Genomic DNA, 24400 nt, shown 5'->3' with positions numbered 1-24400 from the left:
AGAAATGGTAGATGGATAGATATTGGAGAAGTAGGCAGGGTCTCTTCCTAACAGAATAATACACAAGGATAAACATAGAAGGAAACTGTAGAATTGGGGGGAAAATTACCCCTTTAAAATCAACATAAGATTTGGACCAAAATCTTCATCAATAGTCACTAACACTAGAGGAGAATGTTGCCAAGGAGCAAGATATTTGCAGTGCTTAATGTTTAGGGGATGTCTAGTTTAATGTCTAGTGGATGTTTTTTCTCAGTTAATAAGAGGAAAAAGAGTAACTATTCAGATACATCTTGGCCAGATTATCAAAATTAAGAGCACCATAGAGGGACAGATGGATGTTATACAGTAGCTGTTTGTAGTGTTCTTTCTGGGCATTCACAGCCTGATCGTTAGCATGAAAGATATCTGACAAACCCAAGTTGTCATTGACCCAGAGACTAAAATAAATAGCATTTATTTGAAAACAAAAATCACAATTCAGGTACACAGAGTCAGGTCAGCCCTTAAGAGTATCCTGTAAGGCAAGTGCAGGAGAGATTTCATAGGAGATTACTAGAGAAAGCTGTTTTCAGGGTAAATTCATTGGCCAGGCAGGAATTCTAAATCACAAACCTGTTCTGTTTGACTAGTTAACTGGGGTACTGCCAGCTGAGGACTAGGGACTCTGACTTCAATTGTTCATCCAGTCTACTGGAACATTCTGTGGTTTGATCTTTAGCAGTGTTAGTGCAATTGTATCACATTCTCCTAGCTCCTGTTAGAAAGCATTCGTTTTAGTTATTTCGTTTTCTTTTACATTTTGTAAAGCAACTGGCCTGTAATCTTTAATATCTCTTGAAAATACTTCATTGGGGATCAACGCTCCAAATGCCTCACTGCATTCAGAAACAAAAGCAACCTTACTTAGTACATGCACTAAACACAGGAAGACTTCTGAGTACTCACCAAACCTCTTTCAAGACCAGAAATTTATACTGAAGAAAATGTCTGTGTTTGTACTTAATATGAAAAAAAAAAAAGTTCAGCTCCTGTGAGACCTTTTTAATACATGAAAATCCATACTGGAGGGGTTCTCTGTAATAAAGTTGTGACTGTGAACTTGAAGACACAACTCCTACTGGAGGAAAACAAAACAGATGGAAGGAATGTGGTTGTCTTCACCCAGGCAAGCTGTTCCAGTAACCTGCTTCAGAGAACCCAAACATGAAGTGAAAAAGCTTTCTCTTCAATTGTATTAATTATACTTATAGAATCAGTACTGCAGATAAATTCCTGAAGGTATTGTAGGATGAAGCAGAGATAACAAGTTCAAGTGTCCTGCCATATGATGGGTCAAGAAAAGTGGGATGGACATGAAGTCAGAGGTTTTTTGCTTTCCATTAGTTAATCCAGATCCTGGTGTCTGGTTCCTCTAGCAAATACACTGATGGAAAAGGTCAAGGAGGAAACTGATAAACACTGAAGGTAGAGGGGATTATTGAAAATCGGGGTCCATGAGTATGTGGAATAGGATTTAACACACAGTGGACTGGGTAGCCTTGGATGGAATCAGAGAGTGCCTTAACAGGGGGCAGGTAGTGCATGGATGAGGTCAGCTGTAGATGGGGGGATCAGAGTATGAGGATCTTCACTTCTGCTGGTGCCTATTTTTTTCAGTAAAATGAGAAAGAATTTTCCCTCCAAAGGGTAAAATACAAAGAAGAAAACATGAAACTCATCTCAGAAAATGGGGTGTGAAAAATGCCTAAAGGTATATATGATTTCCAAGCAATACCAAGGGTCGCCACACTTAAGAAAATGATCATTTATTTAAAGTGAGATCAGTTAGCATGATTGAACTTTGTTTCTAGGCACATTAAGCTCCTGGATAAAAAATGAAGGGCAACCAAAATGTTGGGTTTCATCAGGGCTAGGGGGGAAAAAGAGATAAGGTCATTGACCATAGAGGCAAAGGAACCATCTTAGTGATGAAGCCTAGATCTAAGCTGAATGAAGAAGAACTTTATGAAGATGGCAAAGAGATGACATATATTTAAACTGATTTTTTTTTAAATTGCCACCTACAAACATGAAATCCCAGATGTGGTGGAATGGACATTCTAAGAAGATAAAGGGTACCGGTCAGATCTGTAAACTGAGATTTACAAAATAGCGCCATCATTGATGATGACATGAATGAGGAAAACAATGGAAGGTAAAAATGTCAGGGGACTGAAAGGCGGTCTTACATGGATGTTCAACTGACAGAAAAATGGTAATAGATGAGAGGAAGGAAAAAATAGGTGGACCAGATTCTAAGTCTCCAATGAATAGGGGTTTGGGGCAAGAAGGGCCAGAGACATCAATAAAAAGAAACAGAAAGTAGTATAATCTGGTGGCATATGTGTTACAAAAGAGCTCGGATTTTTAAAGAGGGAAAATAGACAATAGATAGGAAGACCACAGATACTCTGAGCAAGTTCTGACCCTATAGATTGTGGGATGTGGGAGAAATATAACAGTTCCAATTTGACAGTGCTGCAAAGGAAACCACCCTGCTGTGGAAAATCAGATTTCAGTTAGAGTAGAAAGGTGTTTTGGATGTTCGCTTCCATCCCCGAGAGAACTGTCTCATGCAATCTTGTCCCTTCTCAAACCTAAAAAAAAATCTATTTAGGGCCTTTCTCACTCTCAGCAGTTGTCTTTTCATCACATCTTATTTCCCAGAGAAACAGACACAATCATAAAAGAACTTCCTCATGTTCTGAGCTGGAGTGGTGAAGGAAGGGACAGGGACACGCGGAACTTTTGTCGTGACAGGCTTTGTTTTCCACTGAGCACAGTCAAGTGGGTGGAGGAGCTTTGGAAAATCAATCAGATTAGATGTGCAGAAGCTTCCTGGGTTAAGTTTACAATGAAACCTATTCTGGGAGATTGTCCTTGTCATGGTAACAGAGGGATGTAAAATATGGTAGGATTTGTCTTGATGTCCTCTGAGAGGAAGGGGAACAATGGGTTCTAATATCTCTTAGTATCTTAGTCATTGTGGAAGAGAAACAGGTAGTACTATTTGTGTGGCTGAGCAGGGACCCTAGTCGTCTGGCAGGAGCTTTGTGGGCTTCTGTTTAAGTCCTCTGCTCTGGGCAGGGCTCAGGTGAATTGTGAATAGGGGTTCTGGAAGAGTGGAAGAAGAGATCTGCACCTAGCAATAAAAAAGTAAAAATTGTCTTTAAAAATAAGATGAGATTTGCAGTCCACCAAACATTAGAACCATTTAAAATCAGTAGTAGTTTAAATTAGGTATTTTTGATATTAAGAAAGCCTAACTCTTGGAACACAACATTATATTAGAATTGTACATATTCTAAAGTACACAGCAAAACAATGTGAAAGTTGAGGGTTATTTGATAAGGCCACATTTAGATAATTTGGTTTACACAAAACTTAAAAACTTAGAAAAAGTAAACTTTGATGCAAAAACATATAGCAAAATAACAAATGTAAAGCAGCATTAAGCATATAAACACAAATGGATAAACTCAAAATAATTATATATCAGATATCTGAAAAAGAAAACTAACGATATGCTTGTAAAAACAGAGAATAATGAAGATGAAAAGGCACATTTTGTTATATACAAGCTTTAAATTTTAGTATACTAATGTGGTACAAATTGCATAATGAAATAAACTATTTTTACAAATTATCCCTAAAAGAAAAAGCATGTAATTTTGTATGTTGTTTTGTATGTTTTTTTTTTTACCTTAATTATACCTTAACTCTAATTGAGCTCAATTTGTAAGTTATCAGTGCAGAACAAAAATTTCACATGGTATGAAAACAGAAAACCTAATGTAAAATAATGTAAACCCTAGCTATTATCAAAGAACTGACAAAGTAAAATAAAGAGCTATATTTTTTCTTTCATTAAATTGAAACAATTCCTTTTGAAAATAATATCATAGTATGTTTTGAACAATAAAATTTATGTTATTTTGGGCAATTTAGTCAATTTCTGGAATTTTATTCTAAAGAAATCATTCGAAAAAGTCTCTGTGCAAGAAGATAGCCATCTCACACATATTTATAATAATAAGAATTTTAACCTCAAAATAACTGAATGATCAGTAGAATCTTATGCAACCATAGCAATAAGTCTGTGAAGAATATGTAGCAGAATGAAAAAGATATGATGCAAAGTGGAAAAACATTTGGCATTGTATGTGACTGCAAAGATATAAATATACATAAGCAACTGGAAGATAATATGTAAAGATTTAATTGTCAAATTGAGATGACAAAATCATGGATGATTTTCTTCCACTTACAAATGTTCTAAACTCCTTTGTGGGTAAACAGATGCAACTGGTTTAGAACACAGTGCTAAGTGAAATAAGCCAGACTCAGAAAGGCAAGGATCTTATATTTGTTCTCTCATCTACGCAGAAGCTAGAAAGTAAAAAGGTATTAAAAGGCAGGGATGGATCTCATGAAAATAGAAGAGACTTCAGTAGAGGAGAGAAGGAGACCAAGGAGGAAGGAGGAAGAAAGGCTCTATGCTATATCCATGTATGAATATACCACACTAATCCCACTTTTATATATAACTTTCACCAATGTAAAAATGTATACATGTAAATAAAGAAAGCAGAGACTGAAGAGTAGAGAAAGGGGAACTGGGGGAGAGAGGTGGAGAGGGAAAAGAAGACATACTGGGAATAGATTAGAGTAAATTATGTGTGTACATGAATATGTCACAGTGAACCTCAGTATTATGTGTAATTATAATACAGTGATAAAAACACAAAAAAGAAAATGTTGCTTTACAGAATAACTCACTTTAGATTTATTTTGAAAACAAATAAGATATAATAATGTTGAATAGTTTTGATGACACCAGGCATCTATTTTAAAAATAGTGGTCTGAGTGGGTGAACATACTAAATTCCTCCTCTGAATTTTATAGTGTTCCTCCATTATTTTTTTTTTATGTTATAGACAACTACATCTGACATGGCATAAGTTACCCAACATATAGCAAAGAATTATATATTGGTTTTGAAAGAGTTTAAAAGGCTCTCCACTGCGTCCACACATTTTTTTTCAAAGATTATTTCAGGTATAAAAAAGAACAAAACCTCTGAGGGTTAATCAAGAAGTCTATAATTGATTGATACCTTGAAAAGTTTACTTCCTAATAGAACTTATTATCAGTAAGAAAGATAACAAAGTCCACCAGTATACAAGTATCATTGGAAAATATTTTCTAGCAACAGTTATGATAAAAATGCAATATTCAATATTATGTTACTGCTTTATCAAAATTCTGAGGTTATGTATAAAAGAACACTGTTTCATACCTGAGATGTTCATGTTCAACATGCAGCTGTGGAAACACTAAGGATATCTCACTAAAACATCATCCAGCAGTTTATATGCAGATGGCCCAGTGCAGACACTTTGTTATGGATACAGCCACACACACCAGGAGTCCAAGACATGGACTGGTGTAGAGTCAATTGGCAGGATAAGTCACAGTATGTTCCTTAAGCAGGAAGGGGAAAATCCTCAATGTACAGTTTTACTGTTACAGGAAGCTGTGGAATGGGGGTCAAATTGGACTTTACATGAAGACTATAGTATTCCCTTCTTTGATTTGGATAAAGTTTTTCATAAACATTTTTTATCTAAGTCCTCTTAAGACTTCATGCAGCCAACAAGTCGTAAAGTCCAGAGGGAAAGTGTGCAGTTATCCCACAGTGTTGTAGAAAACACAGCTTAGAGTAGTGCAGGCTGAAGGAGTGTTAGAGACTGAAAACGCCCTCATCGATTTTTTTACAGAGTTGCATCCTCTGCGGAAAGCCCTCAACCTGCTCAGTGTCCACCAGGGACTTAGCGACCGCCCTCAGGAACATCTCACTTAGTTCTCTGGCTCCTTCTTTCCCTTTCTGTAGGTGACTCAGTTCCGCATCATCATATCCTTCGACTCTCAGGAGGTTTGTAAATGGTTCCATTATCAAGCACTTGACAAAGAGGCAAGCCAGAGCAATCCAAAAGGAAACATACTTGGCAGGACCCTAGCAGTTGAGGCCCCATGTTTGTCTATCCCTGTTTAGCAGAACATGGCTAAGTTCTTAGTAGAAGGAGCACAATTTAGAAGACACTTAGAAATATATTTATATAGATAGTTGCATTCTAATGTTTAAGGCTTAGCCATTCATTTGCATTATCATGACACAGATCTTGAGATTGAGGCTGGATTCACAGTAACCAATTAAGGCATGTTGATTTCCAAACACAGCCAGGATCCTGAGGATGATTCAGCTTCTGCCATACCTTCAGAATGGCTGCTGAGGGGTTGCTCAGCTGTTGCAGAGTGATTAATTCCTCAAAGAGCTGGATGAAATTCAGCTTAAAGGGGAGTCTCTCTTCTGATCTTGGAGACAGGATTGAGATCACTACAAAATAGACATCCATACGTAGTCATCATAAAGTGTTTTAAGTGTGACTTTAAAACACACTGACATATAAATAAAGTAAATTCAAGACAATTTTTTCAAATATTTAGAAAATTAAATTCATCAATCCGAAACCTGCTTGTCATATAGAGGAGATAGATTGATAGATCAATGGAGCAATCATACCTTTGCATCTTCTTTCTCATTGTCATCCCTTTTTCCACATACCCAGGCATCCCCTAATCACCTAAGTACTCAAAATGCTTGGCTCATCAGGGCATATATGAATGTTTTCTCCTCATCATCATGAATCCCTTATTATTGTTTGACTATGAGGGGTCCCCCAAGATCTCATGTGTGGGACAATGCAAGAAGGTTTAGAAGAGAACTGATTGGGTTATGAGAGCCTTAACCCAATCCATGAATTAATCCCCTTGTAGAGATTAACTGAGTGGTAGCTGAAGGTGGGTAGGGTGCGGCTGGAGGAGGTAGGTCATTGGGAGCATGCTTTGGGGGTATGTTTTTGTATCTGTCAAGTGGAGTCTCTCTCAGCTTCCTGATCATGATGTGAATTGCATCCCTCTTTCACTATGATGTTCTGAAGAACATCACCTTGAGCCCTGAAGAACACAGTCTGATGTCTATGGACTGAGACCTCTGAAACTATGAGCCCTCAAATAAACTTTTCCTCCTCTACAGTTGTTTTGCATGGGTCTTTTAGTCACAGCAGTGGAAAAAGCTGACTAAAACATCTCTTAGTTATGCTCCTAAATCAGTTCACCGTTTCTTCAGTTTTCCTGAGTCCATGTTGCTTAAAGCATTGTCTTCCTGCCAGGCACAGTGGTGCATGCCTATAATCCCAGCAGCTTCGGAGACAGAGGCAAGAGTATTACAAGTTCAAAGCCAGCCACAGCAAAAGCAAGGCACTAAGCAAATCAGTGAGACCCTGTCTCTAAAAGAAAATACAAGAAATAGGGCTGGAGACGTGGCTCAGTGGTTGAATGCCCCTGAGTTCAATCCCTGGTACCCCTAATCCCCCCCCAAAAAGGAATCCTTTTCCCAAAGCATATTCACTAATATATTAAAAATCATCTCTGACAACTCTGCAGTGCACACCATAAAGACACTCAGAGCCTGCCATGATAATGTAGCCACACTCCACAATGTCTTTCCCTATTTCCCCTCCACAGACATCTTGCTTAAACAACAGTGCTCTCTCCTGCTTCTTTGCTTTGGGTCAAACTTGAATTGTTCCTCATCTTTTTCTCTCTTTGCTCCTCAGCATCATACTTCCCAGGATCTCTCCCTATGCCTCCAATTCTAAACACCTCCATCCATTTGCCACATTTCACAACACTTATCCTTTCACAGTACGTATTTTTGACCTGAAATAAAAAAATCTTTTTCAGACCAAAATTATGCTCCCTTTCAAAGTATCCAGTCCAGTGGTCCAAGTACAACTCTTGAATACTCTCCAAATGCCTGATGGTCTCTTCCTTTTCTTTTTCAGTGCCACCACCCCCCTATGGTTACGACCACGAGATGGAATACTGTGCAGACTTGCCTCCTCCATACTCCCCAACTCCACAGGCCTCAGCACAGCATTCTCCACCCCCTCCTTATCCTGGACATTCACGGAAATAATGTTTCTCCTGGAACAGAATATGTGTCAATCAATGATCTTGCCTAGATTGAAATGCCTCTATTACCTAAACAAACAGGAAAGGGTTGCTCTAAGGAATACTTTTATGGGTCAGATACTATTTCTGGTGGACTGTCTGTGCTAAGAGGCACAGGGTTCCCACCCTGATCAGAGCTGACCCCATGTGGATTATTATGCATGGTTCTTCAGAATCACGTTTTAAGGGATCTGATCCACTTAAGCACATTCAAAGAAGAGGAATGAGATTGAGAGAACTTCTCATAACTGATGTTTAAAGACTAGATGAAGGCAGTTTCAGTATGGATCCTGTAAAAGAGAAGACTGCAGTAGAACAGGAGAACGGCCCGGACTACATAAGCCAACAGCTTTATTCTATGTAGCTTTAAAGTCAGAACCAGAGTTGCTCCTTCTTTCTTTTATTAATATACGTATATTGAGTGTCTGAGGCCTAGTATGTGCCTGGCACTGTTTGAGGCACTGGATGGAAATTACCAGAGGGGACTTTGGTTTTTAGTACAGGCATACCTCATTTTATTGCACTTTTCTTTACTGTGCTTCACAAAAAAATGCATTTTTTTACAGAATGGGGGTTTATGGCAAGCCTGCATTGAGTAAGTTCATCAGCACCATTTTTCCAGGAGTATACAGTCACTTCTTGTCTCTGTCTCACATTTTGAGATATTACAATATCCCAAACCTTTTTCTTTATCATTGTATCTGTTATGGTGATCTGTGATCAGTGATCTTTGATGTTAATATAGCAGTTGTTTTGATATGCTACAAACAAACTGTGCCCAAGTAGGGCAAGGAGCTTAAGAAAGGGTAAATATTGTGAATGTTCCAACTGCACTACCAACTGACTGTCCCCATTGGGACTTCCTATTCCCTAAGATATAAAAAAAAAGTTGAAATTTTGTCAATGAATAACCCTATGTGTTTAACTGAAAGGAGTCATAGATCTCTCCTTTTAAATCATGCACTAGAAATAACCAAGCTCAATGAGAGGCATGTAGAATGCAGAGACAGCTGAAAACTCAGCCTCTTGCAGTAGTAAACCAAGTTGTGAATATAAAAAAACAAATTTTGAAGGAAATTGAAAGTGTTACTTCAGTGAAGACAAGAAAGAGAAGTAGCCTGATTGCTGGTATGTAGGACGTTTTAGTGGGTAAAACTTTCTGGATAGAAGATCAAACCAGCCACAACATTTTTTTAAGCCAAAGCCTAATCCTCTCATCAATTTGATAAAGGCCAAGAGAGTTGAGCGAGCTGCAGAAGAATAGTTAGAAGTTAGCAGAGCTCAGTACATGAGGTTTAAGGAAAGAAACCATCTCTATAACAAGACAGCACAAGCGAAGCAAGTGCCTATATAGAAGAAGCTGCAGCAAGTTCTCTAGAACACCTAGCTCAGGTAATTCATGAAAAGGCTAAACAGATTTTACTTTTAGTTTTTTAAACGACATGTTTTCAATGTCAATGAAACAGCCTTATATTGAAAGAAGATACCATCCAGGACTTTCAGAGCTATGGAGAAGTCAAAGTCTGACCTCAGAGCTTCAAAGAACAGGATGATTCAATTTTTTTAAGGGACTAATACGGCTGGTAACTCTAAATGGAAGCCAATGCTCATTTGCCATTCTAAAAATCCTGAATTCCTGCAAGTTATACTGAATATACTGTTCTTGTGCTCTATTCATGGAACAAGAAAGCCTATTTACAACATGGGTTACTGAATATTTTAAGCCTGCTATTGAGATCTATTACTCAGAAAAGAAATACTTTTTAAAAAATTATAGTTTACAGAGGTAGAATCAACTCCTGGTAAAGATGCTGTGCCATTGTTGAAATAAACACAAGGGATTTAGAATAGTACAAAAAATTAGTTGACAAATTAGCATCAGTGTTTGAGACGATATACTGTAATTTTGAAAAAAGTTCTAATGTAGATAAAATGCTATCAAACAACATTATATGCTACAGAGAAATCTTTCATGAAAAAGTCAATCTGTGTGTCAGACTCTACTTTTGCCTGATTTTAAGAAATTGAAACCTCCTCCCCATCCTTTATTAAACACCACTTTGATCAGTCAGCAGCCACCAAAGTTGAATTAAAGACCCTCCACCAGCAAAAATATTATGATCGAATGCTGACTGAGATGATCCTTATCATTTTTAGCAATAAAGTTTTTTTTCAGACATAATGTTATTGCACACTTAGACTCAGTATAATGTGAACCTAACTTTAATAGTCACTGGGAAGCCAAAAAATTGTGACTCACTTTATTATGCTATTCATTTTATTGTGGTAGTCTAGAGCTGAACCCACAATATCTCCAAGGTATCCCTCTATTTAAAAACAGCATTTAGAGCTTTCTTATGGACAAAACTATTTTGTAAAGCTTCCTGTTATGAAGACTTCAAAACGAACCTAATATATGACCTAGAAAGGGTACCTAAATCAAATGGTAAATAAGCCCATTGGACACCCAAAAGTTCTGCTCATTTTTTTTAATGCAAGTGAGTTTCTATGGTTCTAAAAATAAAAGCAACAATTGATTCTTACTTATTTACTTTGAGAGTTAAAACACAGTTGCTACAAGCCAAACACTCTTCAATGTCAGCTGCCACCTCCTAAAAAATCATCTGACTGGTCAGTGGATTTATGAGGGTTTTCCATTGATGAAGGAGAAATTGTATCAAGTTCTACAGGCAATAAAAGCTTCACTTTAAAGTAAAAGATAAGAAGGCAAATATTCCTATAGATTTTATATCAGTAAAATCTTAGAACTTAACCATGAAAACATACAATAGATTAACAAAAAGAAAAGGGAAAAATACAATTTGGTTTGCCTTCTGTGGGAGTCCATTTAAATGTAACTGAGACAAATTTATATTCCTCTTTTGTAAAACTATGGTTATCTATTCTCTTGAAAAAGTTATATAGCAAATGAAAAAGGATAAGATATTGACATCACATGGTTGCCTTTTACCAAAATGTAAATTTTATGAAGTGCCTACCTTTAGATGTAAAAGCACTTAATAAATAATTCAAATGTGCCATATTTGGCTGGAAGTGACCTTAACATTTATATTTTATATGGATCCTTTCATATATTTAAAATTGTATACTGAACTTTGGGGATAGATGATAGGACTTTTGTGTCATTATAGAATTAAACCTAAAATGCTTAATCCACTATCATCACCATCGTTTGGTGAAATCCTAAAATGTTGTTAAGAATTTTGCTAAATAAAATGATCAAAGGAAATTCCTTAAGGTATAAATTATAGTATCTGCACTTATAGTTAGGAAACTGGTTATATAATATACATTCAAATATCTATACTAGAAATACATTGATCTGGCCTAATTAGCCTGCTTGTGAGGTCTAAAGACTAGATTTGTTTGAAATCACTTGCCTGATTTTTAGGCACAGTTGATTTTCTTACTCATGAACATGACAGTATTCAAGAGTTCCAGTCTATTCTATTGAAAGATTCCCTGACTCACTATAGTATTTAGCACAATGTTAACAGCACATATGATTTAATTTTATTTTTTCCTCTGCAAGTGTGATCAGATCCAATTACACTGCAGCTATGAAACTGAATGTGCCAGGGTCTCCACAATTTTGAGAATGTTGATTGCAAATGCACTGTACATTCCTGAAGAAAACATGCAAAGGAAAGACCATTGGAAATTGATTTTCATCATCTCTGCCATTAACAGGTGTTGATTGGCTACATCTTATGTTCTACAAGTTCCGCCCACAGAAGCCCTTTCATTCCATTCCATCTCTCCTGTATTTATGCCCTCCTTAAGGGATACAAACCTATATTCCTACAATAGATGAGTATTTTTACTACTTGTGTTTAGTGTAACAGTATCACAATTGTGCACATCATAGACTTTTGAACTTCAATGATTATTTTCACAGACGATGCAACTTCAAGGGGAAACAGAAAGTGATGTGAAAGCTTTAAATTATGGTGATTTACAAACTAACATATTTTCTGTGGCCAAACTGTTTACAATAAGCAATAAAATAAAAGAACCCACTATAACAAAGATTATATTTTAGTTGTCTTGAGTCCGTTTTTTTTAACACACTCACACCCGCCCCATTCCTACTCAGTCTCATTGTTCTGTATAGGAAATGAAGGTTAGAGCCAGACAGACTATTTTAATCCTATCTCCTGCTTCTGTGATTTGAAGCAGTTGACTTCATCTCTCTAAGATTCAACTTTCTGCTCTGGAAAATGTAAGTAATATTATGGGCCTCATCAGGTTTTGTGAAAATTGTATGAATATATGCAAAATTATAAGCATAGTGCCTGACTTTTGGAAAATGTTCTACAAACATGAACTAAAAATAAATTAGTGAAAAATCAGTATAATGAGAACAGCCTCTAGAACTGTGCTATCCAACACAGTAGTTGCCAACTACATATAATCATATAAATTAAAATTAATTGAATGTAAATTGGGTGAAAATTTCATTTCCTGGGCTGCAGATGTAGCTCAGTGGTAAAGCACTTGCCTAGCATGCCTGAGTTCCTGGGTTCCATCCCTAGCACACATATACATACCCCCCCCAAAAAAAAATTCTCTTCTTTAGTCCCACTAACCCCATTGCAATTGATGCCTAGTCTCATGTGGCTGGTGACTACCATATTGGTTAATGGTGCCCAGAAAAGCCTATGTAAAATGAAACAAGGTAGTGCTGTGGTGTGGCTCAGTGGCAGAGCTGGCTTAGAAGATGCAAGACCCTGGACATCCCCAGTATCCCAAGAGGAAAAAAAATCAATGAGGTAGCAGGAAGGTGTAGAAGAAGAAGAAGCCTCTCCAATCATCTCCTCCAGCAGAACCTATGGACTTTGTCAGTTGTTTGTGATGTCCTCTAGTAACATAAGAAGTCATTGACATGAAAGCAAGGTATGACCTGCATGAGGACCTCTTATGTTCTACAAGTCCTGCCCACAGAAGCCCTTTCACTCCATGTAAAGCACTTAATAAATAATTCAAATGTGCTGTATTTGGCTGGAAGTGACCATCTCTCCTCTCTCTAGGGCTAGACTGGGAAAGCCATTGCAAGGGCTAAAGGACTCATGATAGAAGAGAGACCTTGGAGTTGCTGCTGGAGCTAGTCAGACATTCTTTTCAGCTCTCACAGCCATCATGGGAGAGTACAGGACAACACTCACCTTCCTGAGGTGCAGTCCTACAATGTTCCCTTCTGGTTTTTTGTTTGTTTGTTTGTTAATAATCTTGTTCTTACACTAAATGAAGTAAAACTCACCACATATCCCTTTCATTCCCAACTTGTGCTTGTTTAGCCAAATTCATTTTGCTAACTCCTGGCTGTAGGTGAGGTAGGGTTTAGCACTCATTGGATGATATATACAAACCATCAAATAGCAACTCTGGGCACTGTTGTTTTTTAACTTCATCAAACAACCTAAGACCAGAACACCAAAGTCACGAGATCACTTCTCTAAGTAGGCTTCTAAAGGCTACCAAATTCTCCATCAGAAACTTCTAGGAATGAGCAAAATTTACTTTCTACTCACTTATCCCAGCTGCAAAGGGTAAGGCTGAACTTGTGTAAGGTCAGTGTTTTTCCTGTAAACCTCACTATGATATATTTCACTTCACAACGTCAGTACCTCTAGAGAAGGAGAGTGACATCAGTAACTTTGAAAAGATCTGCAGGTGATTCTGATTGCCCCCCAACTCTGCCCCCTCCTCTTATCTCTAAATGTAAAGGAAAGAGCCAGACTTGAGAGCAGGAGACTGGTCTCTCTCATCATTCTAGTCTTCTAACCATATGTTCTGAGTCAAGTAACTGGATTTCCAGAATATCTACTTCTTCCAAAATATGTGAACAACACTACCCTTGCCAGGTTGTTGCAATTATTATAGACAATATATGTAAGACATCTGTCACAAAGACCATTTGAGTTGGTGACTCAGATGCAAATGTATATATGTATTCTTTTTCCAATATTTGTGCCCCACCCGAAGCCTTATTACTTCTGTAATCAGTTGTTATTACTCATGGCTATGAAACAAAGTCCCTCAAAACTCTGTGGCTTGAAACAATATTTACTTTCTCAGTTTCTATAGAGCTGAACCCTGGAAATAGCTTCTCAGGATCTCAGGGACTCTCCCAGGTTACAGTCCCATGCAGACTTGTTGATGAGATTCAGTTCCTTGAAGGCTTTTGGACTAAAGACCCTTTTCAACTCTTCATTGGCGATTAGCCTGAGGCCACCTTCTATTTCCTGCCATATGGACCTCTCCATGGGGCATCTCAAAACATGGCAATTTGCTTCCCCAGAGCAATTGAGCCAACAAGAAGAGACATACAGTGAGAAAATCCTCATAAAAGACAGTGCTAGCAAGACAGGCATCCCAGACTTTAAAAACCTAATCTTGGAAGTGACATCCCACCACTTTTGCCATATTGGTTCCTTAGAATCAGGGCATAAGGGAGATTAATAACACAAGGGAGCAGAAACTAAAAGTCAAAGAGCTCCAGGAGCTATCTTCCAGTCAGCATACCAGAGCCCGATTTCATCACAGTCTCCTCAATCCATGGTTTGGAGTTTAAGCAGTGTAAACATAATACCTTCCCTCTAACAAGAACAAACCAACTCAGCAGCTGCAAGAGTCCCAGGGCTCTGCCTGGCTGTGATCAAATTGCTTTTATTGAACTGACGAAAGAGGACTGGTGCTGGCAGCATTCAAAGGCCACACTAACTAGATAAGGCTGCATTCCCGAGGAATATCAAAAGGAGACACTCAGATTTGTGTTTCCCATAAACTTCATTTATGAGCTGCACATCACATTTGGCAGAGAAGGAAATACACCACATACCACATATCTTTATGGACAAGTGTTCACACAGTCCCGGTTCTAACCTTTGTTTCAACTTTGTTCCAAGATATTTAATCTCCACGGAGAAAAGAATTCCAAGACAAGTTTCCAGATGAGTGTTCAGTGGCTCAAGTTGCTACCTAACCTAATCCTGAATATCTTTGCTAAAAATGGAGACACAATATATCCAAGGAAATGTTTGGAGCAGCAGAAACATGTGTTAGAGAGGTTCAGCTTCACTGGACTCATGAAGAAATATTGGTCAAAACATTGTTCCCAGACTCTCTTTTCTTCTGCTTCTCTTCTCCTCTTCTAACCCAGTCATGAGTAATTTTGGAGTTTGTGCCACCTGCCATTGCTAAGTGTGAGAAAGAGGCAGAGGCGTCATTTTCTGAATCACGTTTGGCCGCGGATGATAAAATGAATACGAGATCCAGCACTGTTTCCATGACCTGAAAGACAGATCAGTTATTTTTTTACTGACTAAAATCCAAAGACAACCAAGTGATCTGATTCCTCATTTTTGTATCTTATTAACAGTTGATGTCTTGTTTATCACACAGGGTGTGGATCATTTTCTCTGGGTTTGTCTAGAAGGATTAGATATTCAGAATTCAGCTTCCAGTTTGCTTGTGAAAAAGCATGTGAGACTCCCCACCATGGGGCAGGGCATGTTAAGCTCATTCCCCTCCCAGCTTTTCTGGGGGTAAATATGCCTCTAGTTTATTCTACAGAAGCTGTCCTCATCTGTACAGACCTAGCAAAAGGGCTTGTACTCTGGGGAGAGGACTTTATTAAGTTCTCCCTTGAGAATTGTTTCCCACCTCTTTCCTTTTTTATTTTTTTGCACCTGTTTTTCGCCCCTCACAACCTTGGCCCAGATTTGTTTAAACAACTGTCTCCCCCTTAAGACTATAAGCTCTTTGAGAGCAGGGACTGTCTCTTCGATATTTGTAGTCCAGGTGGGTACTTAACATATTTGACTCATGAAACTAGTGGCTGATTATGTAGTCAGCAAATAATAGTTGACATTTAGAAATGTTCAGAAGACTGGGGATATAGCTTTGCAGTAGAGAGAGGGCTTGCCTAACATGCATGCCACCCTGGGTTTAATCCCTTGCACTGAAAAAAAAAAAATTGTTGAGAGGAAATGAGATTATAGTGAGTAACATTCTAAGTGGGGGCTAAAATCCAAGAATCCAAGGTGTGGATGGAGGAACTAGACAAAGGGCTGGAATTTGGGAGTTTTTCATTGATGATCTGTGTCAGTCCAGAGACTGGTGAATTTGGGTGTTAAACTCGGTTTTAATTGCATCCATTTCTAAAATACACATGCTAATCCATACTGACTCATACAGTGGGAACAAACCAAAAAGCCCGTATGGAAGAGGCACTTCACGATTCTCCAAATTAAAATGGAGCTGCTCCTTTTTTATATAAAAAGATTTGCCTTACAAATCACATTTCCATGGATTCTAATATAATTTTAACGTCACGGGCAATGTCCGAAAGATTCACTAAAAGCGTTTTTACTATGATAAGATGCCACAGCTTTTCTAGTGCCATTTCTTCTGGGTGTCTTGAACGACTACTGAATATTCTGAAATGAAACAAAACAAAACTGGCTGAAAATGGGTACCAAATGGCAGCCAGCTTTTGAGCTGTGGTTGTTAAATATCTAGGGAGCACAGTGGTGCATTTATCCAAGTTCTGAAGAGCAGCAACAGCCCGGTGAAAAGATTGATTCCCAGTGGAATCATCCCTAGACATGCATTACCTTAAACAGCAATAATAACAAGTTTTGCATGTCTGTGTGCATAGCACTGTTTTGAGGCCCTCTGAGTTTAATTTACATTTGATTCTCTCCCAACTCCCAATGATAGTGGCAGGTACTATCATTGTCCCCATTTTACAGAATTAGAAGTTGTAAATGTGATGCTCAGTAGTCCATTTTTTTTTTCCTATCAGTAAGAATAAACTTTTAATGCTGCAAAGAAAAAGCCCAGATCTGCCCTTTATTTGCAGGTGCTACCTGTAACAACCTTCAGGTTGGTCATGGAGGATGCTTTTGCCTGGTTTGAGTTCCAAGCAGATGGTTTGAACAGTCTTAAGGCTCACATCTTCCACCTTGTCCTTCTGTTGCCATTTTTCTTTTAGCCTCCACAGGCTCCAGTTCCTAGGTACACAGTGGACAAGACAGAGAGGGAAAGGGCTCTTTTACCTCTGAAACAGCACCTGTTCCCAGCAGATAACTTCCTTAGATTACATCCGGCATCGACATTCATTTGCATGTTAAAAATCACTATGAATTTTCTGTGAGTGGTTTATATTTCCTTTCTGTGACGGAAAGAATCAGTATTTAGGCAAAAAGGGATAATAGAAGGGAACCTCTTCAAAATGATGTAAACTTTTATCTAATTTTGCAAGGATAATCATGAGTGCTGGTAAGCTAGGCTGAGAGCAATAAAAATTGGGACATTAGTCCAACCACAATAGTCTATCTGTAGCTTTGCTTTGCATAGTTTCAGTTATATACAGTCAAAATATTTAATCAAAAATTCCATAAATAAACAATTCATAACATCAAACTCCTCTGGGAAGCATGATGAAAACTCACTGTGCTGCCTCCTCCCACCAGGGGGCCACCGGTCATCCCTCTGTCCAGCAGCCTTACACTAGGCCACCCATCTGTCAGTTGTTGAGTAGCCATTTCAGTTTTCAGATTGACTGTTGACTGCAACAGTGTCACAGTTCCTGTGTTCAAGTGACACTTATTTTTACTTAATAATGGACCAAAGAACAGAAGTAGTGATGCTGGCATTTGAGACATGCCAAAGAGAAATCATAAAATGCTTCCTTTAAGGGAAAAGCTAAAAATACAATAAGAAACATTGAGAGGAGAGAGGCCACATTCCCATAACTTTTATTACAGTGTATTGTAATTGTTCTATTGTTGACATTGAGCAGTAGGACCCTAGCATCTTTGCTGTTATCCACTACACAATGCAACTTCTCTGTACAATTATTGATTCAGGTTGTTACTGTCCCAGTCTTTCCAAGATCAGGGCTTTTGTAGATGCTGATCCCTGTCTGGAACATAGCTGACTCATTCTCATTCTTATGCTCAATCTTAAATAAGGGGCTTTCTTGATATTCCCACTCAAGTAGCAGTCCAACAATCCTGTCCATTATTCTGTACCACTACTTCCCAAGTATTGTCTTCATAGCTCTTATCTCAAGTTGAAATTAAACATGTATTTCTTTACTTATTCCTGTACTGTCCCTTTTCTCTACTAACTTTAAAATCCCTTATAGCCCAGATATGTCTATTTAATGCATAACTCTATAGCCAGCACTTGGTACAAGCATTCAGAAAGAAGCATATGTTGAATGAATTGTTGAATGTGTTTACAGATCTACAAATTAGGGTATAGAATGTAGTGGCACAAGTGCTCTTATGAGAGCAAAGGTGGATTTAACCCCAAAGTTCTTTAGTTCAAAGTGATCATCACAAAAAGCTATTATCACAAGAAGCTATCTCCCCACCCCCTTTTCCATGCTACCTTTCCTAACGGGCAAGAATCACAACACAGGCTGGTACCACTCCTCCTCGCACCCAGACCAGGGGTGTTTGAAACACTGCAGTAGCACTTCAGTTGGTACCTAAGTTATGCTACTGGTACTCAGTGCACTGTAGGAGACGGTCATCTACAATAAGGAACTGTCCTGCCCCAATACACCAGGCCCACCCTTCCCACAAGATTTGGCTTCCTGAAGGTATCTCAAAGTCAACCAGAAAGGTAAAAATAAAAAATCACCTGAGGCATCCTTACTCTTGAAATGTTTCTGATACTTAATAACCCTAAGATACACCAGCTGACTGTGTCAATCTGGGGAACAAAGTAGTATTAAGAAATAGTCTACCTCGTTTCATTTCTTTAAACTTGTGAGATGGTGGGTAAGCACCAAGGATATCTCCAGCAGTGTTTTGGCCTCTTGCTGCAGTTCTGCTTTGACAGCTATGTTTTACCCAGGTAATGGCTACATGCCACTGCCTCCAGAGATAGATGCAAATAGCCAATGTTCAAGTCGGGAAATATTTTCATCTGACAGTCACCTGCAGTCTATTCAGAGAGAAGCTGTATTTTATTGTTGGTGAAGAGGTGAGTTGGTGGATGCACAAGTTGCTGGAGTATGAATAATTGATACTGGACATAAGTCCTTTTTATGGTCTCCATTCATTAGGACAAAATCCAATCAGGCAGAGCTGTTCCCATGTCACCAGGTTTGAAGTATGTCTCGGGGAATAAAAACGTTGGATTTTTACATGCATTGAGCACGAGTTTAAGTGAGTTAAGCCTTATAACTATACATGAAAAATGAAGGTCAATACAAAATCTGTTCACCAAATTTAATTGTAGGAAGTGCTGTGAAGACACAACTATTCACATGAAAACTTAGAGGTCAGTAAGCTTGAACCCATGATCTCAAAGGTGACATGGTGGAAGGGAAAGTGCTGAAGTGTGCATACAGTTTGTCTGCACCTTTGGAGTGTTCATATGCTGGAAGGTTGGCCCTCAGTATTGCAATGTTAAAAGGTGGTGGAACCTTTAAGAGTTGGGGGTCCACTAGGAGGTAATAAGGTCATTGGAGTCATCACCCTTGGAATGATCTCACAGAAAGCATTAGTTCTCATAAGAGTGGATAGTTACAATGTGTGTCCCCTCCACATGCTTATCCCCTTCTGCATGCAGCCAGTCCCCTTTCCACTCTTCCATTGTCTTGTGGGGTAGCCAGGGGGCCAGCAGTGCCATGCTATTTGCCTCTGGCCACCAGAATTGTAAGCCAAATAAGCCTCTTTCTCTTATATAGTACTCAGCCTCAGACATTCGTTATAGCAATAGAAAACAGACCTATGAATGAATGACTCAGCTGGGTATAGACAAAGGAAGCAGCAGGCTTGGTGCGCACACCAGTCAACAGGGAGGAAGGATATGAGATCTTCTATATACATAAGGTTGACAGGTCTACTAACAAATTCCCAGTCTTTCTTTGTTTTAACTAAAGTTAGGCTCATAGCTAATGCGACCTAAAAAATTTTCTTTGAGAATATTTATCTTTGAAATCAGAGAATTTTTTATTACTTTAATGTGACAGTATTAATGGTTTTCATTTGGTTTTATCATACCTATTGTTTATGCACCTACAGTTTACTTGCTGGTTGTTTGGTCACATGGCTCAACTATTTCACACTTGTACAAGACACAAATCATCCTTGAGTAAACAAAGAGAAGTCTCCTAGTACCCCATAGGCCTACTTTTGCTAATATTCCTTCATTCGATCAACATCTATCAGTTGAACACCTACTATGTGTTATTATGGCCGTAGGTTCTGGGGATTCTCCAGATGACAAAAACTCCCTAGAGTTTCATTCTAATGTGGAAAAAGGATCAAAATAAGTAAACAAGTAGTACATCAATTGTGAAAAAGCTCTGACACAAATAAAGAAGGTCAAAAGAGAAAGAATGATAGGTTTGCAAAACCAAAGGCTGTGTTCTTGATAGGAAGATCAGGAGACTTTCAACACAATGCTCATAGGAGTGAGTCTAATAGACAGATACCGAGAGCAAGAGTGTGCCAGGAGAATGGAATAGCAAGTGCCAAGAGCCTGGGGTGGGAAGAGATTTCGCTTATTTAAGGAAGAGCAAGGAGTCCTTTGTAGCTCCAGCAGAATGAACAAAGAGAGGATGGAGATCAGGTCACCCAAGAATCTATACCCAGGAAATATAATGGCTTATAAGTCACAATGAGGATTTTGGAATTCATTCTGAAAGAAATGCAAAGTCACCAGAGGGTGTTGAGACAGAAGAGATATGTAAACAGGTAGATATAGGTATGGATAGATTTATGATGTTACTATGATGTGTTTATTTCAAAAACTAAAATCATTGATATATATCACTTTGTTACAATGTATGACACTTTGTATACATGACAATATATTGCTCTTCAAGTACTAGAGTGCTTCTGCTTATGTAACTGTATCTTTATCCTCACAGAGGAGCTTGCTGGTTGCCAGGAAGCTGTGAAACAGATATTGATTTAAGGCAAACAGGTAACCTGAGATTTCAGCACATGGATGGCCAATATGACATACACCGCTTTTCTTTACAGGACTTCATCCAACACATCCCTAACGGGCATTTTTAGACTATGGAAGAGACAGGACATTTTGGAATTTTGAGGTCAGTGCCATGGATCTCGAAGAGACTGGATAAGTAGCTGGGTTGTTAGGGAGCAGCTGGAACTGGCTGGCAAAGAGGTGGTACTGAAATACAGTGCAGAGTGCTTCAGCATGGAGAGTTATATTACCAAAGATATTTTTTACTTCAACATTTCTTCCAGTACCTGGAGAATACTGGCAAAGCTCTAGCCAGCTCTTCTTAGCCCGCCAACAAGAAACAACCAGAAATAAAATTTCACAGCACAAGATCAGGTCTCAAAACTTCATCTCCATTTGTAAAAAAGTCCTTGGGTAGGACTAGGTTGTAGCTCTGTGAGAAAACACTTGGCCAGCATATGGGAGGCCCCAAATTTGATCTCCAACACTGAAATCAAAATCCCTTAGGTCTTACCTCTGAAATTTTCTACCAGCTTATTTGTTGTGCCCTGGACTGGAGCACCAGTTCTTCGTGTGGATCTATCTATGCTTCCAGATGTTAACCATCTGTATCCTACTGCACCAAGACACACAGCTCATTCCATTCATTCTGTGGAAGGGGAAAAAGGGACAACAGTTTGCATCAGATAATATAAAAGTGTGGATGAATGAGTCCCTGGTTTGTATGAATGTTGTTACAGAACTTTTACCAGCTTTCTGTAGAACTGAAATGTAATACGGGACTTTCATTTATTAAAGCTTTTGTGATCCATGAGATATTTAGTATTCATATAAAATTAAAAATGGAAAATATTATTTTACTGTGTGCAGCAGGCCCACTGTGCACTGGGAACCAATTTCCCTGAGTCCAATGAGGCAGAACACAATCACATGCAACAAGCTACAGAAAGTGGGTTGATCACTTACAGATGGGGGCCAAGGGATGACAGCAGCCTAGGATTTATTGACAGTCCCCCAAAGCTCAGAAAAGTTGCTATGGGTAGATGGAGTCTGAGCTGTACCTGCCCCATTTGCACTGTGGCTGAAGGACCCTGGAAAGTGGTGTGCCTCAGTTTTATACCCCAAGGTTATATACTGCACTAAAGCCTCCCGTTTGAGGCAGGGTCTAGAGCAAGACCTGAGCTATTCCTACCATACGTCTCTATCTCAGGAGGCTGCGTTCCTACCGCATTCTACAGGTATTGTTAAGAACTACAAATCAGAAAAGGGGGAAACTGGCTTGGTCAATTGTCCCTCCTACTATCCTTTCCCCTTAAAATGAATTTGAGAAGTGTCTACAACTCTTAAAGTAGGAATTTTTAGTATATGTTATGATTTGAATATGAGATGTTCCACCAAAATGTGCTATATTACTACATGCATATTCAAAGGTGAAATAATTGGATTATGAGAGCTATAACCTAAATAGTGGATTGATCCATTTGATGAATTAGTAATTTGAAAGGACTGTTGTCCTAGGTGGTAACTGTAAGCAAATGGGTGTGGTTAGAAGGTGGGTTTCTGGAGGTTTGCCCTCTGGAATTATAACCTGTCCCCAGGCTCCTCTTTGTTCTCTCTCTGCTTGGTGGCTGCCATAAGGTGACCAGCTTTCCTCTGCATGTCCTTCTGTCATGGTGCTCTGCCTCAGGTGGGGCCAGAGTGACAGAGGACCAAAACCATGGACCAAACCTCTGAAACTGTGAGAAAAGAAAAAAAAAATAATTTTCCTTTCCTAAGTTGTTCTGGTCACTTTGGTCACAGCAGCAAAATGCTTAGTAACATAGCCTACCATGAATTTTTAAGTCTCTGTCCTATCAATAATTAGTAAATTGCTATAGAGGTCAGTGATTATTTAAGAATCTGTAATAGATCGATATGATACCAAATCTAGAGAATACATATGCTTATGAATATAAATCACTGCTCACCCTACAATTATTCAATGATAAAATAAAATTTGCAAAACAATCAAATGTCTTCTATAACAGTTACCAGATTTTAAGCTTTTAATTCCATAAAATAGGTAAAAGAGAACCTTGAATCTGAAAATAGCTAGTGTTTTTCATTATAAGATTTACCTTTGCCTTGAGTCAGTAATTTGTGGTATTTTCCAGCTGTCTCTAAAATTTAGCCCTATAAAATCAGTCAAAGAAATGGGGACATTTTAAATGAAATATAAAGACAATTTAAGGAATACCATTTTGTCTCCGGAATAATAAGTTTGCCTTCTAATACTAAGCCACAGCAAGGAAAGTTATGGGTTGAATATTTATATTTTAATGAAGCAGTGCCATTTCATCACTTCTGACCTATTAAATTTCCCATTTGATATTTCTGAGTGGCATGAATCTTTTCAACACATACACAATAAAAACTAATTGAGCCCATATTGAAATTACCGAACCACCCAATTTCTTAACATAGAGCCATTGAAAAACAGAAACTTCTAACTTTCCTGAAAGGAAGGAAAAGGGAGAGGAAGGAGGCTCTTTATAAAATGCTGAAGTGCTTGAGAAGGAAGCTGATCCTTGCTCCCAAATAATTTGAAATATCATGACAAATTGACATGGTTAATAAGTTTTCCCTTATGCTCTGCACATGTTAGACTCAGCCGTAAATGCAAATCCCTGAACATTTTTATTTTTCCAAAATCAGTGGAATTCTTTTTTAAAAATGGGGCCCCAACAAAATTGGAAGGTTTTGATTTATTCCCCATGACAACTGCTTTCCTTTCCTTTCTGACTCAATTTGCCCACACACTATGGCACAGCCTCCCCTGGCAAATGCCAGTGATAACAAAAGATGGTCTGGGACATTTTTCCTCTAGTGTGACATGAATTTTCCAGGAATTTGTCTAAAAAAGGCAAGAGGAGAGTGAGGGGGAGAACTTGCATAGCATGTGCGTGTGAGAATGTGTCTGTTTGTGCAGTGAGCTCATTGTGGACTTTGGCATCAGTCAGAGATGGATTTGAATCTTGATTCCACTCCTGACAAGCTGCAGGATCTTGCTTAAGTTAAACAATTTCTCTAGGACTCTGTTTCCTCATCTGTAAGTCATAAGCCACTTAGTGTAGATTATTAATTTTTCTGCACTTCTTAGATTTCTCCATGATGTTTAATATTTTGTGTCATTTTGGCTAAATTATGGTGTCCAGGTATTTGGTCAAACACTCATGTATGTGCTGATGTGAAGGTATTTGTAGATATGATTGACATTTACAACCAGTTCACTGTAAGTGAAACAAATTACCTTCCATA

At 38.4% G+C, this 24400-nt stretch overlaps 1 protein-coding gene across 1 annotated transcript in view; it reads left to right on the top strand.

Moving 5' to 3' along the window:
* Window positions 1-12155, top strand: part of Cyyr1 (cysteine and tyrosine rich 1) — a 117094-nt gene extending 104939 nt beyond the window's left edge. The window contains exon 4 of the mRNA XM_026396169.2: window positions 7951-12155. Within this exon, the coding sequence (XP_026251954.1) occupies window positions 7951-8084 (134 nt within the window). The 3' untranslated portion in view covers window positions 8085-12155. The remainder of the gene's footprint in view (window positions 1-7950) is intronic.
* The last annotated feature ends 12245 nt before the right edge of the window (window positions 12156-24400 follow it).

This window comes from Urocitellus parryii, chromosome 2 (assembly GCF_045843805.1).
Source record: "Urocitellus parryii isolate mUroPar1 chromosome 2, mUroPar1.hap1, whole genome shotgun sequence".
In the NCBI taxonomy this organism is placed as follows: domain Eukaryota; kingdom Metazoa; phylum Chordata; class Mammalia; order Rodentia; family Sciuridae; genus Urocitellus; species Urocitellus parryii.
The sequence above is the reverse complement of the archived record's forward strand: the minus strand, read 5'-3'. Positions and strand labels throughout refer to the sequence as shown.